This window comes from Canis lupus, chromosome 5 (genome assembly GCF_003254725.2).
Source record: "Canis lupus dingo isolate Sandy chromosome 5, ASM325472v2, whole genome shotgun sequence".
In the NCBI taxonomy this organism is placed as follows: Eukaryota; Metazoa; Chordata; class Mammalia; order Carnivora; family Canidae; genus Canis; species Canis lupus.
Window position 1 is genome coordinate 29,252,199 of NC_064247.1, and position 25,923 is coordinate 29,278,121.

Sequence of the window (25,923 nt, forward strand, 5' to 3'; positions counted from 1 at the left end):
CTTAGCAGGAGTATACTTGAGGTTCTCCCTCTCCCTCTGCCCCTCCTCCTGCTTGCTCACACACACTCTCTCTCTCTCTCTCTAAAATGAATAAATCTTCAAATGTCATGTGAATCTTTTGTTTGCCTAACTTGAAGAATACTGAATGGGATTCAACACATAACCCATAATAACACTTCTCCCCCCAGGCCCCAGCTCCCTCTCTCCAAGTCTCAAGGCTACAGGGGACTCAAAGCCCAGTCTCAAAATTATCGCCAAAAATTCTCTCTGAACTCCATCCTTTGTGGTTTTTGGTCTCACTTTTCTTTCCTATTCCTTTGATTTCTATTGCTTCTTCCTTCTAGCCATTAAAGACAGCCCTTTGAGTCTTGGTATGCATTCTTGCTCTTCCGGGTGACCCCCACTCTTCTGGGCCACTGATCATGTGTTATGAGAGCCTGGGCATGGCGGTGGCACACTCAGCCACCCTCTTGGCTAGAGACACAGGAGTTAGGACTCGGGGGAATATGGGAGGGACTGGGAAAAATCACAAATGCCTGTAATGTATTATCTTGACTTTATTCTCATTACACGATGGAATTCTCACACATTATTTATTTGAGGTGGACTACAGAAAGGTCTTTGGAAAAAATTACTTGGCAAACTATAAGGGTAAGATGATGAGTTTTCTTTGAGGAAGAAGGTTCCTGCATATGTGTCCTCTGCTCTTCAGAGTGTCCACCTTGAGGACACAGCAGACTTGATACAAATGGTTTAACCCTTTGATCTTACCAAGCAAAGTCTTGGGCCTTCTGACCCTTGAAACTAAAAACTTCCTCTGGAGTCAGCTCAGAGGTCCGTCTCTGGTGGGTATAATGAGACCACCACAAGGTACACTCTCTTATCTTCCACACAGAGAAGTTTTCATTTTCCTCTCTTCTACTTTCTGAATAATTTGTGTGAAATTCTCTCCAAATTTTGTAGTCACTTTAGCTCACATCCATGTTATCACTGATAATACTTGCCCAATATTGAATCATGTTGATATAGAGGGGTCTTTTGTTGCACTCTTTCGGCTTTATTTCCCCAACACTCCAAGGATCCTCCAAAAAACCAGTTTCATCTCTTCAACTATATTTCTTATTTTCTTCTCTGTCCAGTCAGGTAATAGCCACAGTGCACGACTTGTAGGTGAGAGGGCACTTCAGTAACACCCAGAGCCACTCAGTGACCTCCTTGACCCAGGAAGACACCAACACAGGATCATGGAAATCTTTGGTTCCACCGGGGGGGGGCTCTCTGTGTGCCTTCTGGAGGGAGGCTGCTCTGAGGGGCTCAGAAATGACAGAGGGACAGTGAGATAGAGTTCAGAAAGTACGTGTGAATATTCTGGGCCACCGGGTGTGGAGCTACTGCCCACCCACTTACTGAAGCCACAAACTGAAGGCTCAGCCTTAATATCTCTTTCCCTCAAGTACCACATCCAGTTGAATCCACACCCCTAACCCATTTGCTGCTTCCATTGTCATTACATACATAACAGGCTCCTGACCAGACTCCTCATTTCTACTCTTGCTCCTCAAGAGCAGCCCGTGTAACCTTTCCTAAAAATATAAATCGTAATGTGTCACTTTGTCAGTTCTCCAATGGCTTTCCATCTGCCCCGGTTCACTGGGCTTTGGCCACAGTGGCTTCCTTTCTTGTGCCTCAACACACCAAGCTTGGTTGAAATGTACTACCCCTGGTTTTTTCACATGGCTCCTTTTAAGGACTCAAGACTGTAAGTGTCCCCATTACCTCCTTAGAGAAGACTTCCTTGACTACTTATCCTGAACAACTACCCTGATGTTCTGCGTCACACTATGGAGCACTCACTCCCAGCGCTTCCTTGTGGGGCTGGGTTCACTCAATGGCTCTAACTCCTGTTGAGCTAGTGGAGCATGAGCCCTCTTCCTCCCCTTCGAGATGGGAGGCAGGAAATACCCAGCAGGGATCAAGACGACAAGACCTTTATATCAGATCTTTTTGTACTTCCCCATAATGGCTCTTTTATCTTTTGTCGCTATGATTAGCCATGAGTCTTGCTACAGAATGTGCTCGTGGTCCAGGGCAGCTAGTGCTGCCGGGGACTTGCAGCCAGCTCCATAGGAAGGCTCACAGAAGTGAGGACGCTGCGGGGGAGTAGGGGGCAGGTGGCTTTCACTGACCGGGTCCCTGCAGCCTCCTCCAGAGAAGAGCCGAGGGTGAAAGCAGGAGCTGACCTATAGCCTGGCACTAACAGCAGTGGAAGAGCCCAGCACCTTGGCCTTGGCCCCTGGGGCTTGTCTTCCTCCCATCCTCAAGGTACAACATAATCCTGTCCAGGTCACATATGGGAAACTAACCACCCCCCAACTCCCCCACCTCCATCACCCTCACCTCCCCCCTCTCCTGCCAAATCCTTTGGATTCAGACACAGCTCCCTACTCCTTTTTTGTGAAGCCCTTCCTTAGTAGTCCAGGCGGAACTCTCTCTAATCTGACTTCCTTGTTTGGGGAGGAAACTCCACCTGTGTAGGCGTCCATTGTTCCTGCTGGATCTTCACCGTGAATTGTTTCTGGCTTGTTGTATTTTTCTTATGCTGTTGCCTTAATGTGAGAATCCTACAGAGCACTGAATACAAAATCAATACCCAGTAATCTTTTTGGATTACTGGTACTCTGAGGGAAGAAACAAGAAGGAAAAACAAGGAGCAGAGGGAAGAAGGCCTGAGTAAAGCCGGGGCTTCCAAGCACAGGGAGAGGAAGCAGAGGTGCAGGAGAGGGGGGAAACCCAAGGAATCAGCTTTCACTGGGAACTCATAATCACCATGCATGACATGCTGCCCATCTGCCAGAGTGGAAGGCGACAGGAAATTGGCAGGAACAGGGAAATGGCCACAGACCAACTCACACTTTCCTTACATCCTCCCGCTGCCTTGTCATGCTTGCTGCTCCCTCACGATCCCAAAGTCCCGCAAATTCTGATTCCTTCCTCTTGCAAATACTGACTTATCAACAGACCGGCGTGTACGTGGCTAGACCTGTGCACATCTAACCAGATGACCATTCCCTTATCACCTCTTGTTCTTTTGATGAATAAAAACTTACTGTGGGATATAAGCAAGTTTCAGTGATAAAACATGGAATCTCTATCTCTCTATCTCCTGTACAGTCATAACAGATGCATCATCTGCCACTCTTACCTCCCTCAATGGGATCTATCATTTCATGGGGCAGGTAAATCTGTATTATTTGCTATTTCCCAGCACCTAGCATCATGCCTGGTGTATGACATGTGTTCGATAAATTTTTGGATATCGATTACTTGAATGGATGATGGTTCTAGTCTCTGCTTCATGTTCGGGTGACCTTCAGTCTAAGACACAGACGTGTGGGAAATACAGAATGGACAGAACAGAACTGCTGAGCGAGAAGAGTAACAGAGGTTGGCTCTGCCTCTGTCTACCCAAAAACCCACACATGTAAATTGAGTGCCTTCAATGTGATGGGACATGTGTTAGATTCTCAGACAGAGCCCTGCTTTTCCATGATCGCATCGTAGTGTCCATCACACTCTGTCAGCCACTAGACTGTAAACTCTGGCAGGACATTGGCCACTGTGTTGTAAGTGCTCAGTAGTTGACAAGGCACCTAAATGGACGTGATAGCCTTCTGGGGGAAGAAGACATATCCCATTGTATAGAGTCAGGATCCTTAGTTGAGAGAAGAAAAGCTGACTGTTGCGGATGTAGCAGAGAAGGAGGGCGTTGAAGATACTGGGTGGCTCTCTAGATTGTTGGAAGTTGTAGAGAATCATGACCAAAGCTAAGTCCCAAACCCGGCAAAACTAGTCCAGTGAGAGACAGTTTCTACGGCAGCTCCCAGTCAATACTACACCTGCATCAGAAACTCAATCTTACCTCCACTGAGAAACTGCTGTTGCTGGGAGCACTGCCAACCAAGCCAGTCACCTCTGCTGCTATCCACATCAGCAACACAAGCAACTGCAGACAGGGCCTGTGTCCTCACTCAAACCCAGATTTAAGTTTCACGTGGATGAGCAGGATTGGCACAGCCTAGGTCACCTTCTGGAGCCCAGCTGCAAGGGAGGCTGGGGATTTGAGATCTAAAGCAAGACAAGCTATTCCAACAGTGATGAGTGACCAAAAATATGACCAGTGTCCACTGTATTACAGCAGTACAGATAGGAGAGAAATCTGAAATATGCTCTCAGAGATAGTGTCTGGTTCTCAGGGAACTTGCATCCTTGAGGAAGAGACTAACAATAAGCATATAAATGACCCTAATGACGGATAGTGCTAGATGCTACAAAGACACATAAAACTGTAAGGTGGGTGTCTAAGACAAGCTTTTCTGAGCTGAGCAAACACCTACATGGCATGAGGGGCAGCCAGCAGAGTCCCTGAGGTAGGAACTGATTTGTCATTTCTAAAAAAAACAAAGGCAGCTGGGGCTAAGTAAGTGAACAGGGAGAGGGTAGAAAACAGGGCTGGAAGAGCACTGGGGCCATATGGTGTAGGGCCACGATTCTGGCCTCTGGAAAGTGGCAGGGGAACAGCATGATCGTTCAGTATTCTAGAACGATCATGCTGGCTGGCTGCTGTGAGAAGAGGGTGGAATCAGGTGAGCAAACAATCAAAGTACGGGCAAGTGGATCAGGTCCACCTGATTTCTGGGGAGAAGTGAGACATGGAGAGAATTTCGAGAGATGAGTGAAAAGTACCCAGGAAAGGAGGTCAGGACGCATCCTGGCAAAGGGAAGAGCAGGAGCAAATGCACAACAGCATGGAAGGCCCTGGAATATTTGCAGAATGCTGGGGAGCCTGGTGAGGTTCCAGAGACAATAGACATCTAGGTCTCCTAGACTGCCAAAGCCTCCAGTGCTGCTCTATGTGAGTAACTCCTCACTCACCAAAGTAAAGTGCAGTGATGGGGGCAGAGCCAGACACGAAGCTGGGGACAGATCTTCCCCAGGGAGTCCAGGCGTCCCCTAGGACTTCCTACAAGTGCAGGAGGGTCATAGTTCCTTGCCCTTCTACCACTCCCTCCTTAGACTGGAGGAAACTGTGGGCCAACCCAGTCCTGTGCCGTTACCATCAAAGCAAAGCTGGTAGTGTGGAAATCAGATAACAGGCAAGATCTAAGGGTGTCAATGTCATTCCCAGGAGAAAATGCCAAGTGACATCTTGTCTTCTATACTTTCTCATCTCTCTTCTGGAGGCAAGTTATGTTCCAGTCCAGACTCCCAGGGACACATACCCTGAGCCCTAAAGGAAGCATTCGAAGTAGGCTGGCCAGAAGAATAAGAGGAGAGTATTTCAGAAGAGAGAACAATACGCAAGTGCCCAGGAACCAGAAGCACCCGAATCCACGGTCAGGCGAACCAGGGCTAGAAAGGCCGGTTGGACTCAGGTTGTGAAATCCTTGGCTGATGGGCTAGACAATCACCTGAGCAACTGATTCTCAAGCCAGATTCCCCACTTGGGTAAAGAAATCAAAACCTCAATGTGCAGTGTATGCTTTAGTCTGCGTGGATGCCAGGGAGTATGTGCTGGCTGGCTCCCATCCACAGATGGAAATCTTCAGATTGAGGGCAGATTGCCCCATTTAGTCTCTACCATCAGTCCTGTTCTTACTGGTAGACTTATCTGAGGCCTAAAAGTCCTATCTGTCCTCACAGTTTTGGGAATTTAGCTGCAATGATGTGGCCTTTATATCATAAAATCTGGGTCAGATGTCAAAGATCTGCACATGTAGAGAGAGGGTTGCAGGCAGGGGCTCACCGCCATTTCAAGCACCCTGGACCCTCTGTCCTTCCGCCCAAAGCGGGACCTGGGCTGCTCTGCACCTCAGCTGTGGGTGTCTCACGTCCCTCCCCGGGTCTGAGCAAGAACCAAACGCGGGCCTGGGAAGTACTGCAAGTGAGCAGGGGCTGCGAGGGCTTCGGAGGGACTTGGCCAAGCACTACCCAGGTCAGGTTCTGCCATGCGCGCAGGGCCCCGGGAAGGAGGCCCAGGTGCAGGAGCCGGCGCCGGGCATCAGGTGCACTGTGGGGTACAGGTGCCACTCTGCGGGCCACCCCCCCCCCCCCGTCTGCCCTCAGCGGACAGCGGGTAAAAAAAATAACTGTGTATGTGTATGGGCTGTGTATGGGCACAGTGTCAGCCTCCCAACACCTTTAAGGAAACACCTACATTCATGCCCTCCAGCTCTTTTCCTGCAAGCAGATTCCTCGGGGGCGTTTGTTAGCAGGACGGGCCTTTCCCGAAAGCATATGGCCGAGCGGGCTTCCCCAGAGGGGCCCACGGCTGTGCTCCGCGTGCATCTGAGCGCTTACCGTGCACATCCCCCGCCCCAACGCGGCCTGGGTCACACAGGGCTCCCGCGACCCCTGCGACCCTGCACAAGTCCCGCCCATCCGAGCTCTGCTCCTCTCAGCCCCGGCCCTCCCGCCACGATCAAAGACTGACTTCCGGGCCTCGCGAGGCCCATCCCCAGGGCCGGGAGAGGCCGGGCTCCGGCTCTGCTCAGCTGCAACAGGACCGCGGCTTCCGACCAGAAAAGAAACCCGCCACCCGCCGGGGGCCCGTCAGTCAGCCAGCCAGGCCCCGCCCCTTCCGGGCCCGGCCCTCCTCTCGGCCCCGCCCCGCCCCGCCCGCTTCCCGGGCAAGTCCCGCCCCCGCCTCCTGGCCACGCCCCTCGCGTAGGCCAAGCCCCGCCTCCTCGCGCCGGCTCCTCCTCCCCCCGCCCCGCGCGCCGCTTTGCCGCCCCACCTCAGCCGCGGCCCACGCCGGCCCCGCCCCCTCGCCCGGCCCCGCCCCTCGCCCGGCCCCGCCCCCTCGCCCGGCCCCGCCCCGCCCGTCGCCCCAGGCCGGCTCCCGCGCCCTATTTGGGCATCGGGGGGCCGGCGGCGGGAGGCGGCGCGGCGGACGCTGGGTCGGGGAGCCGCGAGGCCGCCGCGTCCTGCCGTCGGAACAATGGGAGTGGGCGCGCGCGGGGCCTGGGCGGCGCTGGTCCTGGGCGTGCTGCTGATGCTGGCGCTGCTCAAGGCGGCTGTGGACAGCGCGGGCCTGGACGGTAGGTGCGGGCGGGCGGGCGGGCGGGCGGGGAACCCGAGGCTCCGGCGGGCAGGGCGCGCCACCTGCGGGTCCGCAGGCGCGGGGCGGGGCGGGGCGGGGCGGGCCCCCTCTCTAGACCCGCGTGTGGACCCGGGCCGGGAGCCTCGGATGGGCCCCGTGGAGCCCGGACGCCCCAGACGCGGGAAGGGGGAGCTGTGGGGCACTCCCCGCCCCGCCACGGGGGCACCTGCCGCGGCGCACCTGCGGCGCACCTGGGGTGGCGGCTGCCGGGTGTGCGCCCCGCGCGGTGGTGCTGCGGTTCCGGGAGGCGGGGTGGGGGGGGGCGGGGGGCGGGGGGGTCTGGAAAGTCCCGGAGGATGAGTCTGGGGGCGGGAGGGGCTCGGGGAAGAGCCCGGGGGCGGGCGGCTCGGGGAACAGTCTGGGGGGGCTGGGAACCTCACTTCCTTTGGTCAGCGATTGGAGCTGCTGGTCACCATAATGGCCGGTAAACTACGGTAAGTTATTTTCAGTGACTCGAGTTTTCCCTACTTTTAAGTTCTGTCCACTGGCTGTTTGTTGGACCTTAGAGGAGTTTTATCCAGGAAAAGATAAAGACCTCAGTTCAGGCACAGCACCTGCTTTGCTTAGAATAATCGGGGTGAAAGAGACAACAATTTTCCTTTGTTTTGCTCATTTTCTTGTTCTTTGGCTTTGCTGAATTGTGCACGTCAGAAGTCGGCTTTGCAGACCCGATTCTGAAATTATTTAAGAAAACAATGATAAGCAAATCACATCTATCCTATTTTCAACAGATTGTAAGGTGAACAATCTGGAACCAAATCAGTCTATTTTGGTGCTAAGTTTAAACCAATATTTTTAGGGGAAAGTCTCCCTTTTTTGTTATTTTGTGAAAGTAAACCTTTTTCTTGTCTCTCTGATGAATTACTGATTAGAGAAACTAAGTGTCCTTGCTTTACTTTTTTTTTCCCTAATAACACAGATTTTTTTTTGCCCTATTTTAATACTCACTGTTATGTTTATTAAAGTCTCGCTAGAGGTTAATGCTATTTGGAAATCTTGGAATGAATGCTCCATTATAGGAGAGCCTTCATTTCATGAACGAATATAGCCAACAAGAGCTGGAATCCATTTCTACCAACTCTAATGTCACTTTGAAATTAGAATAGAAGGTTCTGTAGAGAATTTCTCAAAACAAGTATCATTATGAAATTCAGTAACTTTTAACAATAATACAAGAGCTTATACAGTATTTTTTACTAGACACCCTTCCTGTGTATTCCCCATTATGCTAATTTAGGCCCACATATCATGCCATTGGATCCTTGCAGTATTATTCTCACTTTATAAACGGAAAAAACTGAGGCTTAAAAATTGCCTAACTTTTTCAATGTAAAACAGCTATTACATGTTTGATTTCAGAGATTAAAAGTCCCAACTCTCAATTTGCCATTTTGCCACTCAAGCCATTTTAGGTGGTGTTGGCTATTCAAGTAGATAATGCTTAAATGTATAATCTGCTATTGCCCAGAATATTGTAGGAGAAGATAAGAACATGGAGATTCTTTTTTTTTTTTTTTTTAAATATCCTGCACAGTCTGCTGTGTAGCTTCAAAAATATCCTTAGCTGGAGGAGTGAGGGAGGTGATGAGCAGGTGAGCAAAGCAGTGAGCAGGATTGATATTGGCAGTGCAGGAAGACATGGTGTGGGGGTGGGGTTATTCAATCAGGACCTTTGGTAGCAAGTGGCCAAAACCCACCTGGAACAACCTTAGTGGAAAGCAGGGACTTTACTTGGTCTGCCACTGGAAGTCTAGGGTGACTTCAGAAATGCACTACCAAGTGTTGCAATAGGGCACCAGGAAAAAGTCATTTCCACTCCCTTGATTACACCTGTCAGCTCCCAGGGGAGCTGAGCCATTGTTCAAGTGTTGTCAGCCTGTTGGTGGGGATGATAGTAGGGTTCAGGGAGGGACTTCAAGTAGCAGGGACTTTCTAAAGTGAGTCCCAGGCGCCAGGCACCATCACAGTGGGCAGTTAGGAGAGTAAATTAATCTCTAGTCGGTGCCACTTCATGAATGTAAGTTTCTTCTCTTCCATTTAGTGCATCGTTGTATGTTAATACTTAGTCTCTGTCAAGTAAAGCATCATCCTCTTTAGAGTTGGATGTCCTGGTATTGTCTCCTAGGATACAAAACCAGTGCCTACCCACAGTAGGTGCATCGTAATTGATTTGAAAAGGAGAAAGGCTCTAAAAGAAGAAAGGTCCTAGAGCTACAAAGATCATCAGCTTTTGTCTCCTTTTTCAAGCAAAAAAGGTTGCTGGGACATAATATATCCTGAGTGATGACAGCAGGGAGAGAGAAAGAGGAGGCTCCTGCTGTGGTCTAGGCAGAGGGCTGTGGCACATTGGCCCGTGTATAAATGCATGGATTCCTTTTGTGTTTGGGGGGGGGTGTGTGGTGACACTGAACAATCACCTGCGAATGGACTGGAGGAGAGAATGGGGACACACAGGAATCGAGGATGACCTCTTGGTGTGGGGACTGAACAGTTGGTAATTCCACCACCGAGAAGCCTGGGAGAGAAGCAAGTTTATAGTAGAAAATCAGCCCTTTCTTTTGGCACTTCCACATATAGGCTTTGTAGTCAAACAGCTTGGTCCAAGTCCAGGCTCTGCCACATACTAGCTAGGTGGCCTTCTCTGGGCCTCACTTTCCTGTCACTGCAAAGTGGTATATTCCTGTCTCAGAATTGTTGGCCAGGCTAAGTGAGCTAGTGCAAGTTACATGCTCCCCAGGAGGCCTGGTGTGGTGGAAGCTCTTTATAATACTGGCAAGTACTTGATGCCAGCTGTTGCATACAGCAGGTATGCACTCGATGCCAGCTGCTGCATATAGCAGGTATACACTCGATGCCTGCTTCTGCCTCCAGTAGGCTGGTACACAAAGCCTAGAGTCATCCCTTCACGAATCCCTAAAGTAAGGGTTGCCCTTAGAGGCATCAGTAAAGGGTCATCTCATTCTAGCAGAGTCATGACCTTGATCTTCTTCATGTTTAATCTTCACACCACATCCTTTGTGATAAATGGAATAATTGCATTAAGAGGAAGAAATTTGCACAGGGTAAAGATAGGTCCTTCAAAGTTGTTATTTCTTACGTTGTAGTTTGAGAGGCTTTTGGGTTAGGGAGTGCTACCTTTGTGAATAATACACTTATTCTCTTCCCATATGCTGCATATATTCAGTATCCCATTATACAAAGACCCAGATTGAGTAAACCACTCTGAAAAGTTGCTTAACTGGGGCATAGAATTCTTCTGAAGTTTTTCCAAATCTTAAGGTACTAATCAAAAATTAAAAGAATCCTACTTCTATAAAAAGGCTTGCAATTAAAAATGAAAATATATAATGAATATATATTACGTATAAAGAATATAACATCACCATCAGGAAAATGAAAATCGAAACCACAAGGAAATATCATTTCACACCTGTCAAAATGCTAGAATAAACAAGAAACAACAGGTGTTGGTGAGGATGTGGAGAAAGAGGAACTCTCTTACACTGTTAGGAATGCAGTGGTGCAGCCACTGTGGAGAACAGTGTGGAGGGTTCTCAGAAATAGAGCTACCTTGTGATCCGGCAGTTCTACTTCTGGATGTGTATTCAAAGAAAATGAGGACAGTTATTTGAAATGATATGTACACCCATGTTTATTGCAGCATTATTTACAACGGCCCGAATACGGAAGCCACCGAGTGTCCCCTGGTAGGTGAGGGGGTCAGGGAACATTACTGGATTATAAAAGGACTGAAATCCTGCCATTTGCAACAATGTGGCTAGAGCTAAAGAGTATTATGCTAAGTGAAATAAGTCAGAGAAAGACAAACACCAGATGATTTCACTCAGATGTGGAGTTTAAGGAAAAATGAACAAACAGAGAAACAAACTCTAAAGTATAGAGAACAAACTAGTGGTTGCCAGAGGGGAAGTAGGAAAGCAACAGAAAGTCCTACCCACTCATCTTGTGTCCATGGTATGAAGATAAGGGTCTCCGTGGTAAGAGGCCCCGGGTGCTGAGCGTAGAAGGGGCCCTCACAGGCGGTCGGCTGTGCTCCCGAGAGCGTGTCCTTGCGTGGGCGAGCGCACTGCAGTAGCCAGCCCACGGTCAGTACCACGTAGGCCCCGTGTGTTCTGCCCTGAAAACCCCGGTGAGATAGTCCCGTGCTCCCTGGCAGTTGAAGGTGTTTCCCAGCAGCAGTGGCCGAGGCAGAACCTGCGTGCAATGCTGTGCCTTCCCGCACGCCCCACCACACCCAGCGGCCGGCGTCCTTAGATGTTGGATGCTTTTTCATCACAGGATGTGTTTTGTTTTTATAGGATCTCTAAACACAAAGAATTCAATGCCTTCAGGAAACCACAGTGCTAACCCAACAGGTGAGTTTAAGAAGGTTTGAGCAATAGATGTCACCTGTCTAGGATGCAGCAGGTCGAAGGGGCTGGGCAGGTACAGGAAGCTGTGCCCCGACCTGTGGGCACCATGGCTGCTGCTTCCCGAAGCCCTGCGGCTTCCGTCCGGGTGGCCGTCCCAGGCATCGTAAGAGCGGCTGCCGCGTGGATCATCGTTCTCCGCCTCACCCAGTGTGAGTAACGCTGAGTCTTTCCGTCTGAGCATCCTGGGCTTCCACCCTGAGTTTCCAAGCCCATTTTTAGGCGCAGAGGCTTTGTCCGCCGCATGTAGATTAGGAATAGGACTCCCGGCATCTGCCGGCCTATGGGTGGGACAGGCCACCCTCACTGGTCAGCGGGGCCACCTCCAGGGAGCCTGCCAGAGTTTCGCCTACCGCGTGGCTCCCCTGCCTGCACAGTCTGGGACAGAGGGTGTCCCCTCGGGAGGCCTGAGGCCACAGGGGGAAGGAGGTCCGCAGTCAGCCACCGCATGCGTCTGCTCATCTCCTTCTCTGGGTGCTGAGTTGGACGTGAGGAAACGGCACATGCGCCTGTCACCAGCCCTGTTTGTCTGCCCGACACTCACCAAGTGTCCCCCATGTGCCGAGGCATTGTAGGGCTGAGGTACCAAGTTGTCCTGGCCTGGCTCCTGGGAGTCGTCATGGGCTTTTTGTCTTATTTCTCTGTGGGAGAGTACACACAACAGGACACCAGCCAGGGAGCCTTCCGCAGTGCACATTTGGGCGGCAAGAGCACTCACAGTCCTGTGCCCCCTGTGCCGCATTGTTAGCAGCATCTCACGCTCTGCCCACCTCACATTCTCACCCTCATCCCCACTTCTCAGCGTCTCTGCCGTGGCTCCTGGCTTCCATCTGAATCGAGAACCTTCTATTTCAGTTTTCCTGATTCTGCAGCAAAGTTTCATTTGGGGAGAAGAGACTAGAGCAGTTGCTGCAAACTGTAATAATGATTATTGCCGGGCACATAAGGGAGGGTTTTTAAAAACATCTTGTTAGATTATTAGGTGTCTTTTACTGAGAGCCTACAATGTGGGAGAAACTTCTCACACGTTTGCTAACTGAGCAGTGCTGAGCTGGGGATGGTTCTGCATCACACGGATGGAGCGAGCAGACACCCAGACTGGTTAGGACCCTGCCCAACATCACACAGCATGCTCGGGATTTGATTCCAAACCTGTGCCCCTTCACCACGTTTCCTGAAACTGTGGTGTGGTCTTACCTTTGGAAATGCTTTTCAGTGGAGAAGTCCCACTGCTAGCCGTTGTCAACAGTTGTCAGAGATTAACACGGTACTTTGAGATCACCTCCAGGGTCCATGTGATGATTCCAGATGCCCCGTCTAGCACTTGGAAATTCACAGGAAAAAAAAAAAAAAAAGAAATCATTGCCTCAAAACGTTTTCCTAAAAACATCAGATAATACAGTAATAAAAACTTCGTGTAACACTTCCCACAACCGTTACAGTATTCTTCTTATATCCTCTTTGAATCTTGAAAATTCTTAGGTAACATGTTGAATGTGCGTATTTTTGTAGGACATTATGCTTAGTATTTTGTCTTTTGTGGTAACAGGCCCTTCTCATGTGGAAACACTGTTTTTGAACATTACCAGTTTTTTTGGTGCTGTTGGTCTAATGTGGTTTATTTGGCGTCACTTCCAAAATGATAGTCACATTTTTCTTTGGCAAACTCCTATGTTCTGTTACTGGAGGCATACGGGCCTGGGAAGCATGCAAACCGCCCACAGTCCTGCTGGCAGCATTGTTGCCTATTGCTTTTATAGGGCTCACCATGTTGGGTTCGGCAAATGTTCTTTCCCTGTTTTGTTTACTTTTTGGTCTCTATCTAATTTCCTTGAGAGTGGGACCCATGACTTACTCATCCTAACACCGGGCCTGGTACACAGGAGGGAATGCACGTGTTGGTTAAGCTGAACCGAGGAACCAAGTGCATATTTTACTCCCAACTCACTTTATGGACGAGCCACTGTGTGTGGTTTGCAGACATACCTGGTCCATGCTCCAGTGTGACCCATTATTACAGCTGTTTTGTCGTCGTCATTGTTTGAACAGTGGGATGGATACTTGAGGTCAGAGAAGCAGGAGTTGAGGTCACCCTCCCGTTGTACCACTCTGTTATATGTAAGCGTTGTGTTTCCTTTTATGCCCTAATCGTTATCTGAGGATAGCCATATCTTTGACCTTCTCTGCGGGGCCTTATTTAGTTTTAGTAATTATACAGAAATTTTTTCACTTGGGGGGTGGACAAAAAGACTACAGGATTACCCAAAATGTAATCATGATTATTGTTGGGTAGTTGAGAGGAGTTTTTTAAAAATGTGTTTTACTAGATCATTTGCATATTTTCAGCTTGTAGAGAAAATAATTTTTCCCACTTTAGATGTAGTCAGAGGGCTTCGATTTTAGGGTCTGTGGATGGATGAATTTATTTTTTACGGTGTAAGGATGTCACATACCCAGATTTTTTTTCATAACAGATTTGGGCAAAGATACAAGAGAATGTGACATGGTTCAGAATGGACAGCATTTCCCATCTGTAGCCAGAACTCTGAGCCAGTAGCTCAAATGCCCTCTCCTTGACCTCTTATTACTGATGCTTCCCAAGAAGAGGAATCCGAGAGGTGGAAGGGATGACTGTCTGGGGGGAAGGCCCTCTTTTCGGGCATAATTTGAACCAGGCCAGTTTCAGAGCAGTCCATTACCCTCAATGTCCCATGTGTACAGAATGGCTTCTGGCGTGGTAGCCCACCCTTGGTTCCACCATTTTGGCCTCTTGTTGGTGTGGTTTTATCCACAGATGTGGCAGGACTATAGCAATTTTGAGCAGATGGACTTGGCTTGGGCTCAGATTTCAGCAGCTTCCCTAACTGCTCTGAAAAACTCACTTGTTCTTACAGAACCACATCCGTTTCTCCAGGACTGGTTATTGTGTTCAACACATGTTTCTGGGATGGCATTTGAAAATGAATGGTAACTTTTAACATCATCAGATGTTGTCTTAAGGAATGCAGAGTGGAAAATCTTGCAATATTATGTTCATTGAACAGATGTTTGTTTTGTCTGCCCACTGCACCAGGCGCTGTTTTAGTCTCGGGCAGGAAGTGGTGAATAAGACAGGTGAGTCCCTACTCCCATAAAGGGTACCACACCAGCAGATACAGACTAAGGAGAGAAACAACTAAGGAACTCGGGGTCAGGTGGTGATTGACAAAAATAAATGGTGTAGACTGAATATATACACAAGTCAACTGGGAAACGTGGCAAAAGCTTGGGAAGGGCTACTTCAGATGAGGCTGTTGGGGAGGAGCCGCCATCTGACAAGACTATGATGGGAGGGAGGACAGCCCTGTGGATACGGAGTGAAGGGCACTGCAGGTAGACAGGTGCCCTGAAACAGGACTCGTGTGCAGGGACATGGGCAGGTCATGGGCTGGCACAGTGGTGGCACGAGTTACATCATTACATGTAGGAGAGGAGGAAGTGGAAACCATGTTTCAGATGCACTATGATATTTTGAGATGTCAAAAATATAGTAGAGCAGGGGTGCCTTGGTGGCACCGTCAGTTCAGCGTCTGACTCTTGTGACTCTTGATTTCAGCTCAGGTTGTGATCTCAGGGTCCTGGGATTGAGTCCTGCATTGGACTCCCTCTCAGTACAGTCAGCTTGGGACTCTCTCCCTCTCTTTCTCTGCCCCTCCCCCATCTCATGCATGCTCACTCTCGCTCTTTCTCTGAAATGAATAAATAAATCTTAAATGTGTGTGTGTGTGTGTGTGTGTGTGTGTGTGTGTGTGTGTATAGTAGAGGAGACCAGAAATGTGGATTCTGGCCACTATGTTCACTTTTCTGAGTCTTTCTTGTGCGAGGGGTAGTAGGGTGGTTAGCTCTCAGGCATTAAAATGCTCCAGTGTTTCTGGATCACTGTGCACCCCAAAGACTGCAGGTGCAATGGTGAGTTGGAACACTCTTGGTGTTTTCTTCACTGAAGCATGCCTCTGTCCTAAACTAGTTGTAGGAGCCAAATGAGATGCTCCCAGTTCACATCAGAAAGTGCTGCTCTATTTTATTGTGATGTGAATAAGAGAAAAAGAACAGTTTGAGGAATATTAGAATGCAAAGGCAGGAAGAACAAAAGACGGTATAGAAGACAAACTTGCACTTGTCTACCCTCCCAGCACCTGCCCCATGAAAGGGTTGACCCTGGGCAGAAGGCTGGCTCCCAGACTGCGGTGTCCCATCTGTAATGCCCGTGAAAGTCAGGGTCCTGTACACTGGGGTGCAGGAGGGCCCTTCCAAGCCTGAGCTTGGGGATCCAGCCCATGGGACTCATTTTACCTTTTTTGATCCATAGAAAGCTGGTAGGCTTGCTCCGGGCTCCCCCGACATCTGTCAGACTCGTTGATGGCTCCCACCTCCTGTGTGGCAGTACAAGGGGATTTCTCAAGAATGTTCCCAGGTGTACAAAGGTGTCTCTTCCAGAGACATGGATATGCTTCCTAGAGTGTCCCAGAGGGGTGTCGGGCACTTACTTGGTCTTTGGCATCTCACCCTTTTGTTCATCTATTATCTTACTTTTTCTTACTATGTAATTTCTTCACAACTAATTATAAAATACAAGGAAGGCACATACGTGATGAAAAATTTCATGCAGTGCGTAAACATACGCAATACGTGCTTCCAGCCTTCCTGTGGGCACTGAGCCCCACCCAGCCCTATTCCCAGGTGCGCTGTTACAGCTCAAAGCCCAATTCCTTACTTTCACCCAGAGATCTTCTCCTGTGTTTATCCCCGTTAATGGAACCACCATCATATGGTGTCTATAGCCAGAAATGTCACCAGTTTCACATGGATCCTTCCAAAAATTCATGCAAGCATAATTCATCTATAGTATAGACGCTTGTTATTAACATTAATGTGTAATGCTGAGTGTACTATGCTCTGCCCAGCTGGTCTCACCTAAACCTCATTGCTCCTCAAGGCTGATTGCTCTTCCTCAGCCACGTGCTCTTCCATGGAACAGATGCAGCATAACGCACTCACCCAGCCCCCTGTTGATGCACATGTAGGTTATTTGCAGCCTTTGCTGTGTCGAGTGGGGCTGCAGTGAGTGTCCTCCCTGGTCCACCTTGGTATACCTCTGCAAGGGCTCTTTTCTAGTGGTGGAGTTGCTGAGTCACATGGTGTATTATTTTAACTGGGTATGTTGCTAAATTTTCTTCCAAGAACATAACACATGTTTACTCCCACTGGCAATAAAAGGGACCTGTTTGCTACAGACTCAGTGGCACTGGGAAATAGCAAGCATTTTACTGTTTGCTAAACTGAGATGTGATTAATAAACATGTCCTGTTTGGAGTTAGTCTCAACTCAGTTGAAGGAATCTATTTTCATATTGATTTGGAGGGCTTTTGGGGGGTTCTTTTAAAAAAACACTTCTTTAAGATATATTTCACATACTGTACAATTTCAAATGTACAATTTGGTGGTTTGCGGTATATTCACAGATATGTACGGCCATCATCACAGCCCATTTTAGAGCATTTTCATGTCTCAGAGACAGATCCTATAGTGGTGACCCCCTCATCCACCAGCCGAACCCCTGCCCTAAGCAACCACTGATCTGCCTCTGTCTCTGGATTTCCTCCCAGACTTTGATGGGTGTGGAATCCTGTGGTATGTGTCTTCAGTGGGCAAAGTTTCCAAGGTTCATCCAAGTTGTAGTGCATCTTGTATGGCCGAACGCTATTGCTCCTGCATTCATTTGTCGATGGACACGTGGGCTATTTCTGCATTTCAGCTGTTGTGACACAGCTATAAACGTTGGTGGACATGTTTTGGTGGAAGTCTGTGCGTGGGCGTGTCACTTGGGAGAGTTGATGGGTCACAGGAAAGTACTGTGCTTAAGGACCTGCCAGGCTGTGCCCACCACTGCCGCTGCACCTTCAGTTGCGCCGGCAGCGAATGACAATGTTGCGATGGTTTGAGTCTGCCTGTCCTCGTGGGTATGGGCGATACTGAGATTTGTAAGAAACATGTATTGGGTCATTCAGATGGCCAGAATATATTCCCCATGTGTATTGGTCATCGTCTGTGGTTCCTGGCGGCCAGCTCCTAAACCCATGGAGTTTCCTAGAGTTTCCTAAGCCTTAAGAGTGGTCAAGTTGTTTTTTGTTACACTAATGAGGTGATCCTAGGGCACAGGGCAAAGGGGGGGCTGGACCAGCCACTGGGTTAAATGGTTGGTGCTCCGCCCACCCACAGCCCTCCAGACTCTGGGGAGCATGGGGGAGCTGGAGATTCAGTGGCCCATAGCTAATGACTTGGGCACAACTGTGTGGTGAAGCCTCCATAAAAACCCAGACAGCTTGGGGAGAGCTTCTCATTGGTCAACAGGTAGGGATGCGGGGAGAGTGGCACCTGCTGAGGGCCTGGAGGCTCTGCCCTTCCCCCTGACTCATCCTTGTCCTCCAGCCCTCCTCCCCCCCCATTCCCTGCACCTGTTCTACACTTCCTCTGGCTGCTGCTTCATGTCCTTAGTCCCTGAGCTGTGAGCCACTAGCAAAGGAAGGTAACCTGAGGTCATTGGAACCTCTCAGCTGCAGCAGGTGCTCAGAAGCACAATGACTGGGGCACAGGAGGGGGCTTGTGGGTGTTGTGGGGGGCCATGCCTTTAGCCCTGGGATCTGATGCTGTCTCCATGTAGGTAAGTGAGGACAGTTCTCAGACACCCCGCTGCTGTCCCAACAGTTATAGGGACCCTCTCACCCTGAGTTGGGATTGGGAACCCCATGTTATTAGGAAAGCACATCTCATTGTGGCTCTAATGGGCTTCTCCTCATGGACTAGTGGGGGTGAGCATCTTCTCACATGTTCATTGGTCAGTGGTACATCATGGAGAGAAGTCTGTTCCCATCCTTGCCCACTAGTTAACTAGGTTGTCCTTTCAGTACCTTGTCTGTGCTGCCTCATTTTTTTATGACTGTGAAAATAGCACATAGTTTGGAAATATATTTTTTAAATCATTTAAATTAGTCTCACCGAGTGTTTTTAGTTTTTTTAGAATTCAAACTTAACTACATGGACATCGTTTCTTAAAGAGGGAACTAACCCTCTTGTATAAAACCCATCACTGGGGAACAACTAGTTAAAAAATGACAAATTGAGTGTATTCCAAGTTTGGTTAAGAACTGGTTTGACTGCTTTCACCCTACAGTGAATTTGATTTGCTGGAGTTTTGTGCCCCCACCTCCTGGTTACATGTGCTCTCTGACATTTTGTGACATTTTGAAGAAGACAGAATTATTGCTTTCCTCTTCAGTGAACTCGGGCCAGTTATTTAACCTCTTTATGCCTCACTTCCTTCTAGAGGAAAAAAAGCTGGTAAAATACAGGTGTTTCCTGGGACAAATGAGATAATAGGTAGAGCACCTGCCTTTCATACAGCCCCTGGCACAAACTAAAAACTAAATGTGCTCCTCCTTGCTCTCTGGTCACAATGACCTTTTGTTGGTCCCTCCAGTGTCCACCTTCTCTGCCAAGGGGCCTTTGCACATGCTCTTCTGGTTCTCTGAAGAGCTCTTCCCTCTTGCCTCTGCCTGGTTAACACCCATTCAGCTTCCCATTTCTGTGCAAGCTTCTCTGGGTTCCAGACCCACAGAGGACCCTCTCTACCTGATGGTTTTAGTCTGCCTCAGCAAACAAGTCAGCTTTGCCAGGGGCTTGCTGGCTTCAGGTACCATCTCGTTCCCAGTGCTCTGTGTTTGTTGAAACAAGGAGAAACATGCTCGGGGAGGAGGAAGTCAGTTTCCAGTCTCCAGCCTCACCTGTGAGATTCCTGGAAGCTCCTTTGTCAAGGTAAATCATGCCCAGCACTCCCCCCAGTGTGCTGGGAATTGGAAGCAGGGCCTTTCCCTCCACGGTGACGAGGAACAGGGCTTCAGTGTTAATGGGAGACTTGCTGCACTTGTGTAACTGTGACCCAGGGGAATGCTGTTTTCTTGGCTTGTGTTCTGATGAAGCCTCCCAGCAAAGCCTGATGTGATGTGCAGGGAAGTGGTCAGATGGGCCGCTCAGATCGAAGAGGATGGCAGGGACCTGGCCTGGCTTACCAGGGCCGTGATGCTGATCTGGGGGTACTGGGGTTCAGCCCGGTGACCTTGTGGCTGTGCCCTGACCTGAAGGAGTGGCATGAAGGTGATGTGGGGGCTGGGGGTTTGGGGTTTAATAGCGCCGTGGGAAGCCACTGCAGGTTTTGAAACAAATCTGCCCAAGTGGGATACAGGTCTGGATGGCAGTGACAGAGATGGAGAGGAGGTGTTGGCTGGCTGGACGCAGCAGGTGTGCAGAGGGGGCAGCTGGCAGCTGGGTATTGGGGTTGGTGCTCAAGTGGCTTTTTGGCCAGTAAAACCAGACACCTGGCACTGTGGGCCTCAGGATTATCACAGGTGGAGAAGTGAGGCCTGAGGACAGCAGAGAGATGCCTGCAGGATGGAAGGCGGGGGGGGGGCAGTGTCCCAGTGGGGACGGCCTCGTGAGGATGACAGGCCGCAGGACTGCACTTAGGTCATGTGGGGAGTGAGAGGATGCCCCCGTATTGTGCTTCCTGGTCCCAGAGCAAGATGGTGTGTCAGTGTGGAAATCCTGCAGTTTGAATGGTCGGCAGCCCACTTATCAGATATAAATCTGGGGGAATAAATCTCAGACATGGTCATCTGTTGGTTACATTATTCCATTTTTATTTTATTTATTTTTCTCATTAAACTTTTGTTTTAGTGGGTCTCAAAATTCTGTGACAGATTTTTGGTCAAATTGTTTCCATTAAAAAGTACTGATTTAAAAAACTAATAACTTAAAACTGCCACACACGCACAGAAAAAAACAAATGGGCCACAAAACATTCTCCTTTCCTTCCGAAGGTTTTACGATGCATTATCATTAACCAGTCTTTACTATTAAACTTAAATGGCCAATTGACACACAGTTCTTTTTTTTTTTTTTAATTTTTTGAAGAGTTTATTTATTTATTCATGAGAGACACAGAGCCATAGGCAGAGGGAGAAGCAGGCTTCATGGAGGGAGCCCTATGTGGGACTCGATCCTGGGACTCCAGGATCACACCCTGCGCCAAAGGCAGATGCTCAACCACTGAGCCACCCAGGTGTCCCTTGACACACAGCTCTGAGACCGTTCTTCCACCACTGATTAAGACTGGGGTGGCAGGTATTGGGGATAATATTCACTCAGCCTTCTGAGCTTTCTGGGCAGGCTTGGTGACTTTGCCAGCTCCAGCTGCCTTCTGGTCCACTGCTTTGATGACACCCACAGCAACCGTCTGTCTCACATCATGAACAGCAAAACGGCCCAGAGGAGGATAGTCAGAGAAGCTCTCAACACACATAGGTTTGCCAGGAACCATATCAGCAATGGCAGCATCCCTAGATTTCAAGAACTTGGGACCATCTTCCAGCTTTTTTCCAGAACGACGATCTATCTTCTCCTTCAGCTCAGCAAGCTTGCAAGCCATGAGCTGTGACAATCCAGCACAGGTGCGTATCCAGCACTGATTTGGCCTGGATGGTTCAGGATACTCACCTGGGCCGTGAAGCCAGCTGCTTCCATTGGTGGGTCATTTTTGCTGTCACCAGACAGGTTGCCACGACAAACATCCTTGACAGATACGTTCTTGACATTGAAGCCCACATTGTCCCCAGGAAGAGCCTCACTCAAAGCTTCATGGTTCAGCGTTAAAGCACACTGTCATCTCAAGGGGATTGATTAATCTCCGTTAACTCTGTTTACCCCATAGTCTGATAAAGAGAAAACCAGCAGTAGCTTTATAGGTAACGGAATCATTATTGTGAATCATTTATGACTTTCTCCAGAGAAAACAGACTTAACACTGTGTCCTACAGAAACTCCGGTAGCTTTTACCATAGAAGTGTATGTATTAAGATCGCCTGTTTCACAGAGACATGAGGACACTTTTTTTAAAATAATTGTAATGCTAGTACTACACTTAAAAGTTAACTTTTTTATGGCTTTAATGAGGAATAATTGACATTGTGTAAATTTAAGATGTGAGCATAACTGCTTGACTTACACTGTGAGGTGATGGCCACTCAACACCCATCATCTCATAGATAGAAAAAAAAAAGGAAATAATAAAAAGAAAAATGCTTTTTTGTTCATATGAAAGAACTTTGAGGATTTCCTCTTAATTTTCCTGCATCTCATACTGTGGTGTTAACCAAGGTACTGTGTGGTGCATTACATCTCTGGTACTTACCTTACACCTGGAAGTCTCCTCCTGGCACACCTTCATTCACCTCCCCCTCCCTCACTCCTGCCATGACCACAAAGCCGATTTCTTTTTCTGTGAACTTGGTTGGTTTCTTTGTCTTAAATTCCACGTGTAAGTGAGATCATGTAGTATGTGGCTTTGTCTCAGTTTTCTTAACATGATGCCTTCAAGGGCTATTCATGTTGCTGAAAATGGTGGGAATTCTTCCTTTTTTATGGTTGGTAATACTCCATTGTGTATATTAACTCGCTCATCCACTGATGGGCGTAGATAATGCTGCTGTAAACATGGGGCACAGGTATTTCTTGGGCACAGTGATCTCATTTCCTTTGCATAAATATCCAGCAGTGGACTTGCTGGATCTCATGGTACACCTATTCTTCATTTTTTGAGGAATCTCCATACTGTTTCTCCAGTGGCTGCACCACTTCACAGTTCTGCCAACAGTGCTCAAGATTTCCCTTTTATCCACATCCATGTCTTTTTGATCTTACCCATTCTAACAAGCATGAGAGGACGCCTCCTCACAGTTTGATTTGCATTTTATTTTACTGAGTGATTATGAGTATCTTTTAATGTACTTGCTGACCATTTGTATATCTGGTTTGGAAAAATGCCACTTTTAATTGGATTAAAGATGTTCTGCTATGGAGTTGTAGGAGTTCTTTTAATCTTTTTAAAACGATAGTTGGCATACAAACTTAGCTTCAGGTGTCCGACATAGTGATTTGACAGTCATGTACATTACAAACTGCTCACCACAGTAAGTCTGGTTACCATCTGTCATCAGTTATTACCTTATTCACTATACTCCCTCTGCTGTACTTTAAATCTCTGTGACTTCTTTATTTTATAGCTGGAAACTTGAACGTTTTAATCCCCTTCACCTGTTTTACCCATCTTCCCATCCTCCACCCTGATGGCAATCACGAGCTCTTATATTTGAGTCTCTTTTGTTTTTTCATTTGGTTTTTTAGATTCCACATTTAAGTGAGATCGTAAGGGATTTCATTTCTCTTTCTCTGACTTACTTCATTTAACATAGTACCACTAAGGCCATCCATGTGGTGGTGGATGGCAAAGTTTCACTCCTTATGGGCAAGCAGTATTCCACTGAACAATCTATGCTCATTATATATCCTCTATTCATTGATCTATTAATGGACACGTAGGCTGCTTCCTTAATCTTGGCTGTTGTAAATACTGTGGCAGTAAATAGGGATGCAGTACCTTTTTGAGTTATGGTTTGCATTTTCTTCAGATAAATACCTGTAAGTGGAATTGCTAGATCATATGGTAGTTTTACTTCTACTGTTTTGAGGGACCTCTGTACTGTTTTCCAGAGTGGCTGCACCAATTTACATTACTAGCAATAGTGCATGAGGTTTGCTTTTCTCCATATCCCCACCAACACTTTCAATTCTTTTTGGTAATAGCCATCCTGACAAGGATGAGGTGATAGTTCATCGTGGTTTTGATTTGCATTTGCCTGATAATAAGTGACGTTGAGCATCTTTTCATGTGTGTTTTGGCCATTTCTATGTCTTCCTTAGGGAAAAAAGTTTTTTCAAGTCCTCTGCCCATTTTTTACTCAGATTGTTTTTTGTGTTGAATTGAACAAGTTCTTTATATATGTTAGATATTAGCTCTGTACCAGAGATATCATTTACAAATGTCTTCTCCCATTGATGGTTTTCTTTGCTGTATAAAAGCAAATATTTTGGTACAGCCATGATTGATTGTTTTTGCTTTTTTTTATCCTTGCCTGAGGAGACAAATACAGAAAATACTACTAAGACTGTTTTCTCCTGGGAGTTTTATGATCTCAGGCCTTATATTTAGGTTTTTAATCCAGTTTGAGTTTATTTTTATCTGTGTAAGAAAGTGGTCTAGTTTCATTTTTTTGCAGATAGCTGTCCAGTTTTCCAAATACCATTTATTGAGGAGATATCTTTTCCCCATTGTATATTTGCCTACTTTATCTTAGATTAATGGATCATTTAAGCTTTTTTTTTTTTTTTCTGGGCTCTGTGTTGGGCTCCACTGATCTATGTCTGTCTATATTCTGCCATACTGTTTTGATTGCTGTAGCTTTGTCATATAGGTTGAAATCTGAATGTGGTACATCCAGCTTTATTCTTAGGATTGCTTCGGCTTTTCAGGGTCTTTTATGGTTCCCTACACATTTTAGGATTATTCTAGTTCTATGGAAGATGTCACTGGTATTTGATAGGGATTGCATTAAATCCATAGTTTGCTTCCGGCTGTTTGAGTATCTTAACAATGCAGTATACATCAGAAGATTGCAGGTTTGCAGACCATCGCAGTAAAGCAAGTCATGAATTTTATGGTTTCCCAGTACATGTAAAGTTGTTTACACTATAGTCTATTAAGTGTGCAATTGGATTATGTCTTTAAAAATGTACATACCTTAATTTAAAAATATTTTATTACAAAAAGAATGCTAACCATTATGAGCTTTCCAGGAGTTTTAATCATGGATCACTGTAACAACAACAACAACAACAAAAAGAGAATATTTTAACTATTCTGAGAATAACCAAAATGTGACAGACACGAAGTGAGCCAGTGCTATTGGAAAAATGGCACCAGTGGAATTACTTGATGATATAGTATTGCCACAACCTTCACTTTGTGGAAAAAATTCATTATCTGTGAAGTAGATAAAGCAAAGTGCAGTAAGACAAGATATAAATTATTCCCTTCCATGAGCATGGCATATCTTTCCATTTATATTTGTGTCATATTTAGTTTCTTCCATTATTGTCTTTGGTTTTCAGAGTACAGTGATTTGGTTAAAGTGATAGTTTATTCTTTTTTTATTAGTAGGATTGTTTCGCTTTTCCATTTATAACTGCTGTATAGGTACACAACCAATTCAGGAATACGAATTTTGTATCCCGCAACTTTATTGAATTCATTTATTTTAATAGTTCCTGGGTAGATTCTTTAGACTTTTCTAAGGATAGTATCCTGTCATCTGCAAATAGTGAAAGTTTACTTCTTCATTACCACTTTGGATGCCTTTTATTTCTTGCCTGACTGCCATGACTAGGGCTTCTCCTACTAGTTGAATGAAAGTAGTGAGAGTGGGCCTCTTTATCTTGTTCCAGATCTTAAAAAGCTCTTAGCTTTTTTACCCGTCAGTGTGATGTTAGCTGTGAGTTAGTCATATATGGCCAATATTACATTGAGATTTGCTCCCTTATTACCACTTTGTTGAGAATTTTTTATCATGAATGGATGTTGATTTTTTTTTTTTGTCCAGTGCTTTTTCTGCATTTGTTGAGATATTTTTATCGATCATTTTGTTAATGTAGTGTACCACGTTGATTTGTAGGTAGGGAAACATCCTTGTATCCCTGGAATAAATCTCACTTTGTTGTGGAGAATGATCCTTTTGACGTATTGCTGAATGCTGTTTGCTCATATTTTGTGGAGGATTTTTGCATCCATGTTCATTAGAAATATTGGCCTGTAGTTCTCTTTTTTATTGGTGTCTTTGGCTTTAGGATCAGGGTAATGCTGGCTTTATTGAATGATATTACAAACATAACTGCCTCTGCAGTTTTTTGGACTAGTTGGTAGGGTGGGTATTAATATATTTTCAGATGTTTGGTAGAATTGGCCTGTGAATCCCTCTGGTCCTAGACTTTAGTTTGTTGGGAGTTTTTTACTGCCAGCTCAACTTCTTTTCTAGTCATTGGTTTGTTCAAATTTTTCATTTTCTTCTTGGTTTCTAGGTTGCCCAGTTTGTTGGCATAATTATTCACAGGGGTCTCTTACCCCTTGTGGTTTTGTACTATTGGTGTAACTTGTCCTGAGTTTCTGATTTTGACTTCTTCCTTTTTCTTGATGAATCTGGCTAAAGGTTTTCAAAGAATTGTTCTTGGTTTCAGTGATTTTCTTTTGGTATTTTTTGTTTTTCAGCTTCTCTAAGTATCTGTGTTGATTTGAAATTTCTCCTGCATCTTGAGGTAGGCCTGTATCACTGTAAGCTTCCCCCTTAGAACAGT

At 46.9% G+C, this 25,923-nt stretch overlaps 1 protein-coding gene and 1 long non-coding RNA gene across 5 annotated transcripts in view; both read left to right on the plus strand.

Annotated features, from left to right (window-relative positions):
* Positions 1-4,777: 4,777 nt before the first annotated feature.
* LOC125755103 (uncharacterized) lies at positions 4,778-5,526 on the plus strand. Its single transcript, XR_007410703.1, has 2 exons — positions 4,778-4,912; positions 5,241-5,526. It is a non-coding gene; the product is annotated as an uncharacterized LOC125755103 (long non-coding RNA).
* Positions 5,527-6,863: 1,337 nt separating this feature from the next.
* TMEM123 (transmembrane protein 123) overlaps positions 6,864-25,923 on the plus strand; it is a 58,289-nt gene continuing 39,229 nt past the window's right edge. Inside the window, exons 1-2 of one of the 4 annotated variants that reach the window (XM_049110043.1) lie at positions 6,864-7,097; positions 11,479-11,535. In XM_049110043.1, coding sequence (XP_048966000.1) covers positions 6,998-7,097; positions 11,479-11,535 — 157 coding nt within the window. In that variant the 5' untranslated portion in view covers positions 6,864-6,997. The remainder of the gene's footprint in view (positions 7,098-11,478; positions 11,536-25,923) is intronic. The other 3 variants (XM_049110041.1, XM_025465724.3, XM_049110042.1) reach the window with 3 other exon arrangements.